General features: G+C 39.4%; 2 protein-coding genes across 3 annotated transcripts in view; one reads left to right on the plus strand and one right to left on the minus strand.

Moving 5' to 3' along the window:
• LOC149162618 (DNA ligase 4-like) overlaps positions 1-18,278 on the plus strand; it is a 387,402-nt gene that overhangs the window by 132,179 nt on the left and 236,945 nt on the right. For both annotated transcript variants that reach the window (XM_089437333.1, XM_089437332.1), the window contains exons 8-9: positions 8,297-8,345; positions 8,448-8,535. In XM_089437333.1, the coding sequence (XP_089293459.1) occupies positions 8,297-8,345; positions 8,448-8,535 (137 nt within the window). The remainder of the gene's footprint in view (positions 1-8,296; positions 8,346-8,447; positions 8,536-18,278) is intronic.
• LOC149162620 (uncharacterized) lies at positions 17,213-18,146 on the minus strand. The gene is made up of 2 exons (XM_089435748.1): positions 17,747-18,146; positions 17,213-17,622 (listed from the first exon to the last, which is right to left on the minus strand). The coding sequence occupies exons 1-2, from the start codon at positions 18,104-18,106 to the stop codon at positions 17,419-17,421; spliced, it is 564 nt and encodes a 187-aa protein (XP_089291874.1). The 5' UTR covers positions 18,107-18,146; the 3' UTR covers positions 17,213-17,418.

Below are 18,278 nucleotides of genomic sequence, written 5' to 3' on the forward strand. Positions count from 1 at the left end.
GGATGCTCTCATATGGTTATATCAGAATCCTTCCGAGCAGTAGAAGATGTCTCTGAAGGAGAAGTTGCGGAACATCAGGATGCGTAAGGGTTAAGGCATTGATCCCTTTTTGACCAAAATTGAGGAAATTCGAGATCAACTTGCAGCCGTGGGACAAGCACCTCAAGATACAGAGCTTGTGTGTTTGGCCCTAAACAATGTCTCCGAGGATTGGGAAATATTCATCCAAGGCATTCTAGGACGAGATACATTACCAAGGTGGGACAGGATGTGGTTAGACTTGCAGCAAGAGGAGATGAGGCGAGCACTTGTGAAGACCTCCATCAGCGACAACAACAACAAGGGATTGAAAGGTGTGAAAGGGGAAGATAATGTGGTTGTTGCATCAAAGGGTGATAGAGTTCGCAGGGGAGAATAAGAAAAAGAAGGATATATCTAAGGTTAAGTGCTTCAGGTGTGGCGAGTTTGGCCACTACAGTACTCAGTGTCCTCAAAGGAAGAACAAGTAGGCGAAGTAGGATCAGGTGGTGACATTTGTATAGATAGACAAAGTGTCCTCGAAGTTGGAGGAAGATTTTTCCATGTATGCAACTATACCTCCCGAAGAGAGGTGGGGCGATTTGAAGCTATAGTCTCAGAGTTGTGCAGATTTGGGCAAGGTCCAACAAGGGTGCATTAGATGATGTTTCCTCATGGATCAATACCTTGCTACAACGACCCACAATATTCAGTAGTAGGTGGATCAGTGTCAATTGTTGCAACTAGTTCCAGAGTGACAACTGTAGACTAGTGGCAATCAGATGCTGAGTATCACAAAGAAGTCTTGACAATAGGGTAGGACGCTCAATGCAGAATCAACAACAATGCAGATTTCTTAGTGGAGAGTCGAGAGGCTAGTAGCAGTTAGATGCTTAGGAGATCGTTGCAGCATAGAGCAGTTGATTGAATATTTCAGATGCTTCTTAGTTGCAGTAGTTGCAGTAACAACAACAACAATTGAACAGGGAGTACTAGTTGCAGTGGAGAAGTAGAGTTGGCAGTAGTACAGTTGTACAGTACAGAGTCAATAGCAACACATGCAGCATGAGATCAGTTGCAGCGCAGATGCAAGTTGGCAACAATACAAGATGCATAGTGCAGTGTTAGCAACAACACAAGTGCAACAGTTTGTTTCAACTACGGTTACTGGCAGATGAATCTGAGTTAGTGCAGTGGTTGATGGACAGTGGTAGGCAACTACAATGGTTAGACATCAACAACGTGGTTGGCGGATGTAACAAAGACAAGGTGTTGTAGCAGTACGACACTAGAACACCTTCTTCGCTAAGAGCGAGTGTTAGTTTTCATAGCATCAGATGGTGTTCTAGTCTCGAAACTTGGTGGACAAGCTAAAACATGAGTTCTTCAAAACCCGAAAACGGTTTATGGAAATTCCACCTAGAGATGGTTCAATTAAATTAATTGACCATAATTGCAAATTTCCTAAGTCTAACTTAGGAAAACTGGTTAATTAATAGGAATTTTTTAAACACACCTGGGCAGCAAGAGAAATATGAAAGATAAAATATGACAATACGTTTTTATTAACAACTGATATACATTTATAGTACATTGTTGTGATTGTTGGGTTTCACATCCCAAGGTCTCTTGGACTCCTTTTGTCCATTCGGCTTCCACACTAACCCATTGAGGATTAGGTGTCCAACATTCCCCCCCTTCATCCGAAGGGTTATGTATGAGTCAAAGAAGAGAGCTGTAATACAAAATGTGCAAAAATGCATGGCAACACTAGGTTGAATGTGCTCTCTGAAATGTTGTTATAAAAGGCGGTGGAATAAGGATGACCACCAACACTGGAACGCTTAGTGCAGTTCCCGGAACTCTTCCAAAACTGGCAAGAAGCTGAAGTCTTCTGCTAGAGGAAGTGCTCCTATTGATTTGAAGAGGGAAACCTTCAACCAATAAAGGGAGGTCTCACCCCGCATAAAAGGGAGAACTTCAACCTGAAAAGGGAAGTCTCAACCTGTGATGGTTTAAGGATGACCAACAACTCTGGAATGCTTAATGCAATTCCTGGAACTCTTCCAAAACTGGCAAGAAGCTGGAGTCTTCTGCTAGAGGAAGTGTTCTCAATTTTGTTCCTGGAATTCTTCCAAAACTGGCAAGAAGCTGAAGTCTTCTGCTAGAGGAAGTGTCCCAGATTGCCAACTGAAGCCATGTTCATGGGCATCTTTGTTTCTGGCTACAACTCTGAATCTGGTATGGCAGGTTGTGGCTCAGGCTCGCTTGATGTGGCTTTGAAGCTTGTAGATGACCATCATTTCCCCCCTTGTCAGATACAAGGTGAGATGATGGAGAAAACTCAACTGCAAGACTGTTTAATACTCTAGAACAAGTTCTGACATGTGATTGAAATATCTTCTTGGCTGTTGATGCCCATTGCCAAGAAGCGATCCATCCAAGATTAATCTTTGTTCTTGCAGGACATTTGTTTCTGAAGCATCTGTGTGAAGAATGGGTGGTTTTATGACAGTGCTTACATGGATGAAGATCAAAACAATGATCTTTCAAATGGCCAACTCGATCACAGTGTTGGCATTTCACAATTTGTTGTTGTTGTTGTTGCTGTGGAAGAGGAGTAGAATCTGGAACAGCTGGAGGTGAACTGTCATGAGGAGCAGGTGAACTGTCATGAATGAATCCAGCACTCTGAAACTCAATGGGCTTGGCGTAGTCTGGAATATGAAAGGACAAGTCCTTGTCATATCCAAGACCAGTTCTGTGCTTGTTGTGGACAAGCTGTTCCCAAGGTCTGATGATGGGCTTGGGAAGTGCAGACTGAGTTTCTACATCTGCATGCAAATCTGTTGTTGTATTAGGCACTGAATTTGCAACATTAATGTCTTGCTGTTTATGGGAGTCTGTTTCAATTTTCTGAACAGAAACAGGTTCAGAATGATGACTCCACTGCTGTAATTCTTCTTGCTGGAATTGAGATTCAAGCTGTAAAAAATCAATCTTTTCATGTACATCTTGTAAACAACTATGAATATCGGTGAGAAAATCTTTGCTGATTTTGACTGTATTATCTATAGTAGAGAGTATTAGATTGTCCAGTAACTCTAATATTTCATCAATTGGAACCATTTTTCTTCAGCAAAATTTTACTCCCTTTTGCGAAATGACTTTCTTGTCCAACAAATATCTTTGCCCAAATATGCTCCTTGTAGAGCTTTCAAAACCTTTAAAAGAATTCTAGCTCTCCTCTGCGAGGATCTCAAAACAATATCAATAAAGACAATAAAGACTCCAAACAATATCGCTATCAATTACTCTTGTTACTCAACCCTCCAATTGTTTGAGACGCATGGAAAGTCGATAAGCATAAAATGATTCGACTAAGGAAATGGTTATTGAAAAGGCAATACCCTTGACTGAGCTCCAAAAGCCGAACTTTGACCAAAAAGAGATGGAGTGCTTCCAAATGTTGTGCTGCTCCCAAATGCTGGAGTAGATGCAGCACCAAATGCTGGAGTCGATTGACCAAAAGCTGTAGTGCTCCCAAAACCAAAGGAAGGAGTAGTGGAAGCCCCAAAAACTGGAGTACTGGAAGCCCCAAAGGCAGGTGTAGTTGTTGACCCAAATGTACGCGTTGAAGTAGATCCAACTGTAGGTGTTGAAGTAGATCCAAATGCAGGTGTGCGAGTTGAACCAAAAGCAGGTTGACTGCTTGCACCACAAAGTTGACTCCCAAAAGCTGGCTGCGTTTGTCCAAAAGTGCTTCCAAAAGGACTTGATTGAGCGGGACTTGGTGATCCAAATCCTCCAAATGCAAGCTTTTGTTCAAATGCAGATGTTCCACCAAATGGAGTAGACGTCGTAGAACCAAATGCGGGTGTCGAAGTTGCACCAAAAGCTGGTGTCGAAGAGGTGCCAAACGCTGGAGCGGAAGAAGCCAGTGGCGAGGGACATATGGACGCAGAGTGAAGTGGTATTTAAACACGCATAAGAGCAGCCTTCAGTATACGATGAGAACTGCCACCAAAAATCATTAAAAATACTTTGATATCCAATGCACCACATAAAATTCAATGCGCCATGGCAGATTCAAACATATAGGTGGACCCTGCAACGCCTAGAAGAGAACAAGTTTGAAATGCCCAAATATTTTGACTCTACTATTTGTGCTGCATACATGATAGCACTGGTTCTTGCAGGTCGTGGCATCACTATACACACCCAGTAGCATCACCGAAAAATGCAGTGAATCGTTGTCTCTCAGATTTTTTGAAAGAGAGACTTTACAGGTAAAGAGGGTGTATTATACAGAATGGCCAACCAAGTATCAGAATGTCGACCTTCAGATCTGACTCATTCCTTGGGCAAAAAACTGCTGAGCAATGTAGCCTTTCTCATTCTGAAAAATAAATCTTTGTTTCCTGCATCAAGAATTTGATGGATGACAGAGAATGAGTACATTCATTCTGTCGGCTCATCTGAGCATCAATGAATTTACAAATTCTGAAGAAATCTCTCCGAGGATTTCGCTTCTTATGACATGGTGTCGTATGTGTGTGTTGAATATCTACAAGAAAACACGAATCTACATAATTCAATCACCCTTTATCATTTCCAAAATCTGTTTATGCCAGAAGCTTCAGAGAACTATCTGTAGCTCCGAGAGAATTTCATTTGTATATGTGATTTCCTGCTCTGTTCACTGCGCACATCACATTACATTGTGCTTGTTCAAGTTTTTCAAGCATATTTGCCCACATCTCTGTCAGATCGTATTGATGTCCCTCTTGGCTCCTCCGGTGCAGCCCTGTCTGGTCTTACCAAAGGTTGTTGCCATACATCTTTTGATTTCTCAGAGGAAGCTCCAAACTCTTCTGAAGGGTACTCTGAATGGCCCCTCGAATTCCCGTAGGACCCGTTTCTAGCAATTACATTCAAATTTTCATCACTCTGTCGAAGACCAGTGGAATCTGCAAATGTATCTGCAGCGATTCGTTCATGGCGTGGAGCTGCACAGGTTGAGTAAATGCCGAGAGCAGCGTTTTGTGAAGTGTTAACTAGGTAGGGTATTTTTTTTTTTATTTCAAGACTGCAAACAGTGCAGAGACTAGGTGTTACAATGCACAGAATGAGAATGAATTAATCATATTCGATGTCTGGAAAAGAATGGAGCAGTGCATAAAAATGGCGGTTACATGCAGGTGATTATAAGAAAACGGTCACCAGCGTTTGGAGTGGAGACAACGTTTGTAGTGGAGTATAGGATACCAAACGTTTGCAGTGGAGAAAGCGTTTTAAAATTCTATACTTCGATACCCATATTTGGTCAAAGATTCCAAACCACTAACAGGCGTGCCAACTGTTAGGAGCGAAGAGAAAATGCAGTCAGGCAATTATGTACAGCCCAGTGAGCGCAGAGTGTAGACAATGATTAAAAATACCATATGGTAGAGAGGAGCTGTAAACAGTCGCCTTCTGGCAGACAGAGAGCACATGTTTATGAAAAACAAACGTTTATGGACAGACGGGCTAGCCAGAGACCAAAAATAGAGACCTGCAGTTTTCAGAGGTCAGGAATGTCGGGGATGGCAGAGCCAACGTGCCAGGACTTTTAACTCTCAACGTTTTTTTTTTTTGCACAGCTTTCAACACATAGCAGAGGTCATATTTATAACCACATTCCACAGTGCAAGGCATACACTGCATATTTAAATATGGACAAACGCATATGCCTCACACTATTTTAATGCTTTCCATACACCACATTGTGGTATTCATTCAACGCACCAAAAATGCCAGCACAAATATATATACAACGAATTCAACACCAGCGCATGAATTAATCAACCAGTAATATCACCGAGAGTTCACGACCCACCTAACATTAATGGTCAATGCGTAGGTCTGGTGAGAGAAACACAACAAAAGGTCACAAGCAAATAGTGACTCAAATATGAGTAGGGCCAGAATTGGTCTGCTCTGATACCATGTTAAACACACATGGGCAGCAAGAGAAATATGAAAGATAAAACATGACAATACATTTTTATTAACAAATGATATACATTTATAGTACATTGTTGTGATCGTTGGGTTTCACATCCCAAGGTTTCTTGGACTCCTTTTGTCCATTCGGCTTCCACACTAACCCGTTGAGGATTAGGTGTCCAACAAAATTAACTAAGAAAGGTGAGAATTCTCTAGAAACTCACAGGGATCTACTTGGATATGATCTCTACCATTGATTAAGTTTTAATCGTGGCCGTTGGAGTCCCAGTTAGAGATTATAAGAAGAGGTCTATGGGTAGATGGAGAACACACCAGTGCAGATACTCAGTTGCCTAGGCAATTCAAATTCCTAAGTGCAGGAGTGATTCAACAATGGAGATTGAGCTTGGAGGCGAGAAGCAGGTGGTAGGAGAGGTCAACAATGATCGGGGGGAAGTTTTCCCATTCCAAATAGTCAGAAAAAAGAGGCCGAAATTATTCTCTAGGAGGCTGCACAGAGGCTCAAGTGAGCAGTTTGATTTGGCTGAGGAGAAGCTCGTTTTCAGTTCCAGAGGCTGAGAAGATATTCCAGAGTGTTGGAGAGATAGTTTCCTAGTCAGCAGCAGGAAGGACGGCTTGATTGGAAGCGGTTCCAAGTTGAGCGTGAGAGTGTCTGCGCTAGGGTGACGTAGGGTCTGTGCAGAGTAGGTGGACGACTTGCTATTCAAAGGCAATCAAGTGCCCAAATTTCTCGGAGAGAGGGTAAAATCTGTTAGTATATTTTTTGCCAGTATTTCTCTTTGGTAGAATCGCCAGTTTAGCAAGATTTTGTTGTACTCAGAATTTCTACTGCATAAATAACATAAACCCTCAACTACTGCAACCAATTTTTCCACATCAGGTTTTTTCAGGGACTTTTGTCCAAAAATAACCGTGTCATTTTTATGTGTGTGTGCTAGCATTTTTCAATTTACAATGCTTTTATTTTCCGCAATATTTTGTTTGTGAAGATTGCAGTGCGATTCGTTCGTTGTTGCCATAACAATACATTGCATAATTAATTTACAGTTAGAAGAATTAATTCCAGTTGTTGCAATAGAAATTTTGTAGAAATTTTCACATTATAATCTCTCACTGGAGCTTCAATGGCCATGATTAGATCCCCATCAATGACTAAGATCATCTTAGACTCGATCCGTGTGAGTCTCTAGAGCATTCTCGATCTTCCTTAATTAATTCTCATTAATTAATTGATTTTTATAAGTTTGCTTAGGCATTTTAATTATTTATCAATTAATTTAATTAAGGCGTTTCGCAAGCTTATCTCACGAAACCTTTTATGGGGTTTGGAGATCTTGTGTTCCTTAGTCTCTTAGAAACAAATCGAGACTAGAACACTTGTCCAATGCTACCAAAATCTAACACTATTACCAAATGATATAAAAGAGGATAAACCTCATTGTATCAATTAACTTCATTGTAATAAAAACATTTCTTTTACATGAGTGCATTTAGTTTGTTCTAATCATGTTTACAAATTTTATTTATTCAGATAGATAACAATAACAATAGTCAATTTAAAGCAAGGATATCATTCTTCAAAATATTATGATTGTTGGTAGAAATGCCATATCTTGCTACTGATCCAAAGATATTTATACACATAAAGGGACACGTACATACACCAGGGTTGCGAAACGATCATGCACATAACTTATTAGGGCTTCCGAATAACCTTGTGACATAATTCATGATCTGTTTATATTTAGAATAATAACTGCAAAATTTCCTTGACCAAATGCTATCAGAAACATGGACTATAAAACCAACTTGTGGTCAAAAGAAGTTATGATATATCTCAACTCCGTTGGTGATATTACTGGTCAGTTTAAAGCAGGACTAATATTTGTCAAAATATTGTGATTGCTAGTGAGACTTCCATGATCTTGCAACTTAAATAAAGATTGAATTGTTTCTGGTTTGAGTTTAAGTTGGTGCATCAAGTAGAGGAGTGCTTTCCGTGTCTGCACAATTATATGCAACACGATTCTTATTTGCTCGCACTTGAAGAATGAAGGGCTATTTTTTGAACTAGTCCACTAAATAAGAAACCACAGATCACTTAAAATGCCATGGGGCAGCCCAAAAGTCATTCTAAAGATAGCATTTTTTATGGATGCAGTATCTAATAGCCCAAAACTTTATTCCAAGCTTTTGATGTCAGCGTTCTCTATTTTAATTTTGAGAGAAGAGTCAAGCTGCACTTTAATTATAATTTTACCTGGTGCAGGTCTGTTGTTGTTCAAGTGTCGTCAGAGCAGAGAATTTATCCAACTTCTGTATGGCTATTTTTACAATGAGCATTGCTTCTACTTGAAATCATCCGTTATTTTGGATTACATTGTTTGCATTCTTGATAAGAACTATTTTATTCTGTGTAGACATTCAAAGCAGGATGGACATTCAGATTCCCAAGAATTGTAAGGGTGAGAAATGACAAATGTTGGTCTGATTCTCTTCATATGAAAGGTTTGTTTTCTCAATCTGTCTTTGTATTTTTTCTAATTCATTTTGGCAACTCTTTTGCAATGTCAGAAGTTCAACCTTCTGTTTTGTTGATATAGTCCCCAAATGAGAACTTGATTAGATCAGTTTATTTGTTGTTGCTTTCTAAGGCTCAATAAATTCAATCCTCTGAAACTTTTCGTTTTCGTTTTGGAACTTCAAAAATATTTGGTATACACAGTTTCTCTCTGTAGGTTTTATGAAGACCATGTAATTATTGAATTACAAAGGATGCATGTACATAAATGTGAAGGAGATAGATTGAGAATAATAAGAAAATTTTAATTGAAATAGAGACCACCATACATATTGTTTAGAAACATTTTGTTTATTTGCTATGTTGACAAACTACGTAACTAATGTAAATCTATTATTAAGTTTGGTAATTATGACCTTATTAAACACAATAAGCAAATTGTAAGTTTGGTCATGTAGTGATAAAATGTTACCCTTATAATGTTTATTGTAAATTTCATGTTAATATTTATAGAAATTTCCTTGGTCTAGGGAAATTGATGTGACTTGGAGATTTCATATCTTTCCAAGGAATTCTTGGTTCTTAATCCTGTAACTTTTCAGCCATAAGGCTGTTATGAAATGTGATTAATAAAACAAAAACAATGGTTAATATTTCACCTCTTAACAACCACAATCAACAAGATATCCAAGAGAAATGATATCAAATGTTTGCAGAGAAATTGCAGCCCACAAGGGCAACCCTATCGTGCCTAAACTGTATCTGAAATTCACTTTATGACAGCTGTGTTTACAGCAGTCAATCTGATCTATTTTTTTTGAGATAATGTTGAATCACTTAACAATCAGAGCCTTAACTTAATTCGAATTAACAAGACACAAAAATGATGGAAATACAAAATCACTGGGAAAAAGATGGCTGAAAATCAAGTCTGCAATATGAGATTTATTGGATTGCTGAAAACTTTATATGAGAATTATTGGATCGCTGAATATATATATATATATATATATATATATATATATATCTATATAAAGATGAAGTTCATGTGCATATGTTAGCCTTATCCCAAGGCGAGTACAATCCTCCATGTCTTAAAGACCTTAGCTATGGAAAACCAAGAGAACCCTAGCTCCACCAAAGATTCTCTGCAAACTTTGCACAGACATGTTGTTGATGTTTTTAGTATTAGGCAGGTACTTCTGCATGGGTCTAAGTGTGTTAAAATTGGCAACTAGGGCCAAACTCCATGTGGTTCATCTTATTTATGGCAGCTGATATTTTTCTTGGATCCCTCTCATCGAGAGGTGTAGGATTGATCTAAAGATCATCCGATTCCGATAAGTATTCATGGAGTTATGAATTTATTTGTGTTAAGGCAATTCGTTAAGGTCGGCCAGCAACCAAATAAACCCCACATGTGCTCAACGTTTTAGTATAAAAGGAGATGACTTGATAGTCATTTCTACTTACACTTCTATCTTGATTTCTCTCCACTTGTCTTGGGTTTTAGTGGAAGAGAAATCTAGGAGTGGTAGCCCTACATGTTGGGAGGAATGAGGCTGCCATAGCCGGAATCAAGAAGAAGAAATACGCTGCCCTAATCTAGAGGACGCAGTCATGAAGAGAAGCCCTAATGATATCAAGTAGGAGCCCTAACCTATACGCTGGTCTCTATGCAAGTCTAGAAGGAGGCCTACAACCCTAGATGCAGATGGAAGGAAGTACTAACACAGACCTAAAAGGCTGCCCTAAACGCTGGTCTAATTTAGCCCTAACCGCAGTCAAACAAGAGAGTCTTAGCCGTAGCGTGAAGGGTCAAAGGGACAGCGTGTAGGCTGCCCGAGACAACGGGAAGGGTTGTGTGGACAGCAGAGTATTAGCCGCCGTATAAAGGGTCAAAGGGACAGCGTGGCGGCTGCCCTAGACAGCGTGAAGGGATGTATGGACAACAACTTCTCAAGGGAGGTAAGCCGCACTCTTTTCAAGGACTGTTGCCGAGTTTAGAGGTGGTTGTTAGGGTACTATTGATGCCCTAACCAGAGTTGCAGAACTACAACAGTGCACGAGCATTCAGTTATAAGTATGAGGATAATTTGATGATGAGAATGTTGTTAGAAGAATCAGTGTAAGCATGTACAACATGGCAAGCATAGCAAGCTGTGATGGGATAGCAGTTGTGACAAAGCAACAAAGGTACATGGTGTTGCAAACTCATTGGACAACACAATGATGGAACAACAACATGCTGGGACAGCAACATGTTGGGACAACAGCATGTTGGGACAGCACTATGATTAGGACAACTATGACATTGTGCAGCAATGGCACAATAGGACAGCAACAACAACAAGTACATGGTGGTTGTACATAGTGGTATGGTACATGGGACAACTGTATTTAGTGCAGCAAGTTCACGGTGCTGCAATAGTATGGTACATGGGACAACAACAACAAGAAGGTGCAGCATGCATAGTGCTGCAAGCAATGTTTTAAAAACTGGAACCGGTGACTGGACTGGTCCACTTAATGAATCGGGTTTCGAACTGGAACCAGTTGAACCGGGACTGGTCAGGTCTAAACGAACCAATTTAAAAAATACATTAAATAATTAATTTTAATGAAAAAACTATTTTTAAGGTTTAAAACCATGATTCCAAGCCAATAGAAACAAAATATGCAAGGTTTGCTCATTTATATACCATATAAAGGTGAATATATCAAAATGGCATCGAGTGCAATACATATCTGCAACAAAATACATAATCAATGAGGCTCTAAATGGCCTCTAGAGTCCGAAAACAATGCTCTAAGCTATGGGGTCATTGAACTACTACAAGTCTACATATCAGTGATCAACAACATGATCACTCCTCATCATGATCAAACTCATCACCACTACTAGACAAGAGATCATCACCATGAGCTACATAAATAATATGCCTCTGAGTTTGAAGACTCCTAAAACTCCTCTACAACTTTAATAGTAGCAAAAATAGACATCAAAACTACAAATCACTGATCAACATGGTCACTCATGAAACTTATCATTGATTCAACACTACTATAAATACATAAATATCATAAACAAGAGATACATGAACATCATCTAGCTCAAAGTCTTCAGACTTGGATTGCTCAACCTTATAAAATGATAGAAATTGAAAAGGTTTAACATGCCTAACCAATGGTTTTGGTTTGAGTGAAGGGTTCATCTCCTCAAACTTATAATGTGGTAGAAAAAGATTAGCGTGCCTAACCAGTTGTTTTCCTCTGAGTGAAGGATGCATTCTTGTTAAGGCCATGGTAAAGGAGTTCAACAATCAGTACCACCAACATCAACAAAGTTCAACAATCAATGCCACCACAATCAAGGTTCTTAAAGGGATTCATGCTCTTGATCAAATGTCAATCTCATACCCTCATCCATGATAGAATCAAATAGAAACATTGCAAACCCCCAAACCATGAAATCTTGCAAACCATTAAGTCTGCTGAATTTTGAGTGAAATCTAAAATTCTAGTTTCTGCATATGAAATCCAACTAGGTTGAAACCACTCTCAAACATCCTGAGTCATTTCATGGTAATGTTAAAAATTTATGTAAAAAGATGAAAATGAAAATTAAAGGAAATGTCACTTTCACTTTAAGAATTTAACATTACCATTAATTGCCAACATTGTTAGGGTTGAGATGTGTCAGGAAAATGAGAGGGTAGGCATGCTTTTCTTGGAGGGACTATTTTTGGAGGAAAACAACCCCAAATTTCCCTCAAACCAGCTTCAAAACTCACAAAAATGCATTTTGTGGGGGTTATAGTTGCCCTGGCAATAAACCGGCCAGTTTGAGCACAAACTGGCCGGTTTTGTCCTAAACCGGCCAGTTAGGGCAAAAAAAAGGCGACATGAGGAGGTAAACCGGGTTTTTAAGCCGGTTTGACCCAGTGGGCTTGCTAACCCATCGGTTTGACCGATTATCGGTTTAGATCGGCCGGTTTTTAAAACACTGGCTGCAAGCACATTGGGACAACAATATGGTACTTTGTGCAGCAAGTACACAAAGCAGCAATGGTGCAGTGAGCACATGGGTGACAACATGATGCAGCAGTGGCACAAGGTACAACAGTGCTAAACACTGGGACAACAGTGCATCATAAGGTCCAGCATTGTGATGATGGGTGCAACATGGTGCAGCATGATGAGGTGCAACATGATGACAAGATGCAGCACAATGATAGGTGAAGGAGTCACCTTGGAGAATCAGTTGAAGCAACATGTCTTCAACTGATTTCATCTTAGAAATGATCTATGTACTATCTCTCTCTCTGCTAAACTATTGAAGAACATATAAGAAGAATTGATCAAGGGTTTCCCCACATTGGGGTTTGTCCCTGGCTAGTGCCACATCTTGTGTCCTCTTGTCTTGGCTTGTCTTCTACGATTTATGTTTATGTTCTATCTGCAGTTTACTTTAATGCTGATGTGATTGCTAATCTGGAAAAGATATTAACTGTGAAAATTGAAATAAATTGCTCTAAGCATAGAACATACCTAAAATTAACAAAGTCTAGATTAGAGTCTATAAACTCTAGCTTTTTCTAGATCTTCACAATCTTTGTCCAGTGTCTAGTAGCAACACAATAGTGTGTCTAGATCTTCCCCAGCTCCCCCTCGGGGAACATTGTATTTTGAGATTTCTTCATTTGACCTAGAGTTTTAGGAGAGAGAGATTTGAATCTAGTGGATCATGACCTAGTCTTTGGCTCCTTTCTGTGGCTGCCCATGCTTGGAGTTGAGGGCTTTCTGTGCTTTAGCATATATAGACGTTATGCTTTTTATTCATTTCTTGTTCTTTTGGTACTCTTGCTTGTACCAAGTTATCAACATCATTGTACTCGACAATCCCATTGACCTACATTTTTTGTCATTTGTTGTACATATATATAATTATTTAATCTTATCTTATCTCACTTGTCTCTTGAATATTATCCATATTATAGTTTAAAATGTTGGACATCAATAAAATTATCTTACCATATTTCTCTAAGATTTTACCAAACCTATGCTAGTAAAAATTTTCGTGAGTTTCCAATTTCTTAGGTGTGTATCTACCATAGTTTTAAAACTCAGGGTCGGACTTCAACTTCGGTTTTGACCTCGATTGGTTTGATTTCAATGACTCCATTTAAAAAAAATACATAAGATGAAGCATACTAATGATTAGCAGTTAAAGGATTCAAACTAGTTAAACCTATATGAAGCATAGCTCGACTATTTTAGGTGCCAACATAATGGAGTGGAAGTCTAGTTTTAGAATCTTTGAGGCTTTTGGCAGCATCAAATATTCGAGAATGCTCCGCAACATCCAACCTATAAAGCCACAACTCACAATGCTTCTATAGGAGTGTTGTCATTTAAGATGTACACCTAAATGTGGGAAAAGTTTTCAACCCCACAAGGTTTAGTCTTTAAAGCACAACGCTCAGAGAAGGTGTTGTCACCTATGCCCAACTCTCCGTGTTTAAGCTCTCTCCAAGGGAAGCTATGGCGGGTAGTCCCTTAAGATGATTAGTAAAGGAAAACTTGTTGAAACAACAAGTTTTAGGAGATAAAGGGCAAGACAATTACCTCTCAATATAAATTGAAATGAGAGATTAGTTAGCAAGTATGATTATTAATGAGCAACGTAGATATCAAATGATATAGATTTGATTAAATCAATATGACATTCAAAAGGATAGCATGTAAGAGACCAATGCCTTTAAACAATGCTGAAAATAAATTACAATACCTCCACAAGAAAATGATACTTCAAGTTACAAGATAGGCAATGCTACAAGACAAGGTTAGTAAAAGAGATAGCACAATATTGGAAAATGAGCAATAAGATAGAACTTGCAATGTAAATAAAACTTGTACTTTAAAGAGATGCTCAGAAAAGATAGAACAATATCATCAACTAATGAGCAAGTAATTCAAATGACAAGTACTAGAACAATATGATACGATATTACAAGTAATATGAGATGCTCACAAATCAAATTGATGCAAGAAGAGCCAATGTTGGATGAATGAATGTAAGAATAAACTATGTGTAATGCAAGGATCTTGGTTGATTTTAATTAAATGCCTAAACTATGTTGAGACCTTCCTCTCAATTCCTTGAGACTTGGTAAGGACTGAGGTGAACTGCAAGGAGGATAGGCCGAGGAGGCACTTAGTCCATCATTAACGATATGCACTTATGCTTCTTGACACCCCACGTGCCTTCGTTCCTACAAGAGCTCGACCATGAGAGAACTGCGAGGTCACGTGTTTGACCTTTTCTCCAAAGTCAAATTTCTTGAATTGAATGACAATTAGGGAAGTTGGTCCTAAAATTTCTATCAACCAAGCTTATGCTTGGAGGTAAAATTTAGAGATGCAAGCCTAAATCTAATATGCAAATGCGATGCAAATGTCAATGCAATGCTTCAATGAGATACAATTAAAACAAGATGCTTCAAAGAATGCGATATCAATCCTCTTACGATCAACATTATTTTAAGCAAGTAAAGATTACTCAAAGAAACAAAGCGAATGAAGGAAATGACAATCAAATGTTAGAGCAATAACTCAAGTGCCTTAATAGAAAGTGTTGATTTTTGGTAGCATCAGATGTGCTCTAAGCCTCAGAATTTGCAGGGAGGCTAGGACACATGTATTCTAGCATACCCAGAAATCGTTTTGGGAAATTCCACACGGAGACAGTTTTATCAAAATAATTAATTATTTTTAATGGATGCCTAAGCCTAAACTTAGGAAATTAAAATAATTAAAGGGTATTAATAAAACTGGGTGTGAATCTTCTAAAAGAAGACGGAGATCGAGTCAATATGATCTGATCCATTGATTAGAATTTAATTTGGGCCATTGATTAATCAACGAGAAGATTATAAGGACTTCGATGGGCATTTGGAAAAAACAACAATTGAGAGACCAGAGATCGATTTTCTCAAGAGAGTAGCGCAATAGTTGTCGGAGAGGTCATCGAGGAGATTTGTTGCAGTGAGGGGCAGGGATAGTTTTTTGGTTGGAGATTTTCCTGATCCGTGGATACATTGCAGAGGAGGCAGAGAGAGATCCAGAAGAGGCAGTGCAAAGCCACGCTGGGCAGCGTAGAGCCACGCTGGGCAGCGTAGAGCCACGCTATAGTAGTGCAGAGCCTGAGATGAGATTCAAAATTTGTTGGAGAGTCGAGTTCTAGAACCAGAAGCTGGGGTGTGAGACTGGAAGGGCAGAGAGTTGAAGTTTCAGAGGCAAATCGACCAACAAGAAGGGTGACGCAGAGCCTAGTAGCTGTGATGCTGAACTGCGTACGCTGATGCAGAGGCAACGCAGAGGTAGTGTGGGGCTTGCCATCAAATCCTGGATCAGTATTGAATCTCCAGTGATAGTGTGAGGTATTTCTCACTAATTTCTCTGCCAGTCAGATTCTCTGTATCGGATAGCCAGTAAGGCATCCAAAGATTGTATTTAGAAACTACTGCATAATAATACAAACCCTTAGCTGCTGCACTGGTTTTCCCGCATTGGGTTTTTCCGAGGACATTTGTCCAAAAAAAACGGTGTCAATTGTGTGTGTGGTTATTTCTTCTTGCTCAGTTCTTGTTTTCTCATATAATTTAATTAGTGAAGGTTGTAGTCGTATTCACTTAGATATTTACCGTGTAACACAGTAAATAACGTGCATGAATTAACAAGTAGAAGTAATATCAGTTTGTTGCAGTAGGGATTTGGGTCTCCAAAATTTCACATGGTATCAGAGTGCAGGTGAAGCAAGAGAGCAGACTGGAAGAGCCCAACGTTGAAGAGAAGGAGGGAGATCGAAGTGCTGCGTAGGCAGCAGATCGAATCCCCAGAGGGATTGCTCAGTTGAGGCCAGGAGGGCAAGATTCTGGAGGATAATCTCTCTCTGAGTGAGTTGACGGGGAGGTAAGATTTCCAGTTAGTGATTTGTTAGTGGCAGAGGGAGCAACACAACAACAAATTCAGCGCAGAGCAGTCTTCAAGTGGGACACAATTTTCTGCAGTGTTTTCCAGGTCAGAAAAACGACAGAAGAAGGAAGAAGACACTTTTTGAGGGAATTTCTTGCTTAGTGAATTCCAAGCCAAGGAATTCTATTCCTCTGTTGCTGAGCAGCAGTGGCGAGGAGCAGATCTACTAACTTTAGCAGGGAGTGCATAGGCCAGCCTAGTAGCTGCGCAGAGGAGAGAGGGAGTAGTTCGACTTTTGTTGGCAGAGATGGCAGTTAATGGGCTGAGAGATCAAGATCAATGTTGCACGAAGCGGGAGCGAAGCGGAAGCGTTTTTTGGAAGCGGGGACGCCGAAGCGTCATTTTCCAAAAATCTAGGAAGCGAAGCGTCCGCGGAAGCGTCTGCTATATATATATATTTTTTTTTTATATTTTTTTGCATTTATACTCAAAACAAACATCCCAAATACCAAATTAATTGTAGAAGACATGAAAACATGCATATTTTTGCATAAATCAAGATAGATATGGCATCCATGATTCCATTGTAGTTACTAGTATGTACAACAATCATCTATATTCTAGCTATTACAAACATACATCAAATTTTTAAGCATATTATAAAACATAAAACATTTAAGCATATTATAAAACATAAAACATAGAGCATATTATGATTTATCTAGCAAGTGAGCAACTGTCAACATTTGTCATGTCCAAAATTCAAATAATAATGTTTACAAAATATGTCACTTGGTCACCGCCAAGCCAAAAAGGTTCAAAATTCAAATTCACAAGTCTACAAGTCTAATGAGTAATCTATGACAAAAAGTAGTAGATTGTGAATATATCTACTAATCTCTCCTCCTTCCACCACGAATAGAACGTGGTGGCGGGCCTCCACGTGGTGGCAATGAAGAAGATGGTGCCTGTGGAAGTCGTGGCACTGACACTGATGAAGAAGAACCCCCTGCTGTTGGTGTTGAACCATGGAACCTAGGAACCAAGGGACCAGATGGGGGTGGGGGTGGTGGCATATCAACACGGTCATCATCATCCTAGAATCGCTCAAAAAATTCATGCAAAAAAAAAAAAACACTAGTTAACAAAAAAATTAAAAACATGAATTAGAGAAATGCTTTATAAGGGAAAATTGGAAAATTCATACCACAATGGACATACCTGGATAAGAGCATCCTCTAATTGCTCTAGTCGCAACACTCCATCCTCCAAATTGGGCTCCTCTGGATTCTTGTCCCAAATCAACAAGTCTTTATTAGACTTTGCATCTTCACAGTAATGGGACAACAATCGCAAGTTGTAATGAACATAAACCAAGCTCTCTGCCCGGTCTAAATTCAACCTGTTCCTTTTAACACTGTGGATGAAAGAATAAGAGCTCCAACACCTCTCTGCAGAAGAAGTGTTTACCACCTGTGATAGCACCCGCAATGCCAAACTCTGTAGAAGTGGAGTACCCCCTCCATGCATGTTCCACCACTCAAGAGCAGAAAAAGTCTCTCGATCTTTAATTGCATGCATGCTCCCAAATGGACCAGTGTTGAGCGTATAGTTGCTCACCTGTCTCCATACCAATGCAGCGTCCTCCTCATCAGGGATTAATTTACTCAATGCAGCCATATATTTTTGGTGAACCTCTTGATATTGGTGTGGTTTTCTCCTGCTTCCCCCCCCAGGTGCTGGTGTTGAAAGC

This window comes from Pinus tabuliformis, chromosome 5_2, assembly GCF_031772625.1.
Source record: "Pinus tabuliformis cultivar Carrire ecotype Pingquan chromosome 5_2, CPIR1, whole genome shotgun sequence".
In the NCBI taxonomy this organism is placed as follows: Eukaryota; Viridiplantae; Streptophyta; class Pinopsida; order Pinales; family Pinaceae; genus Pinus; species Pinus tabuliformis.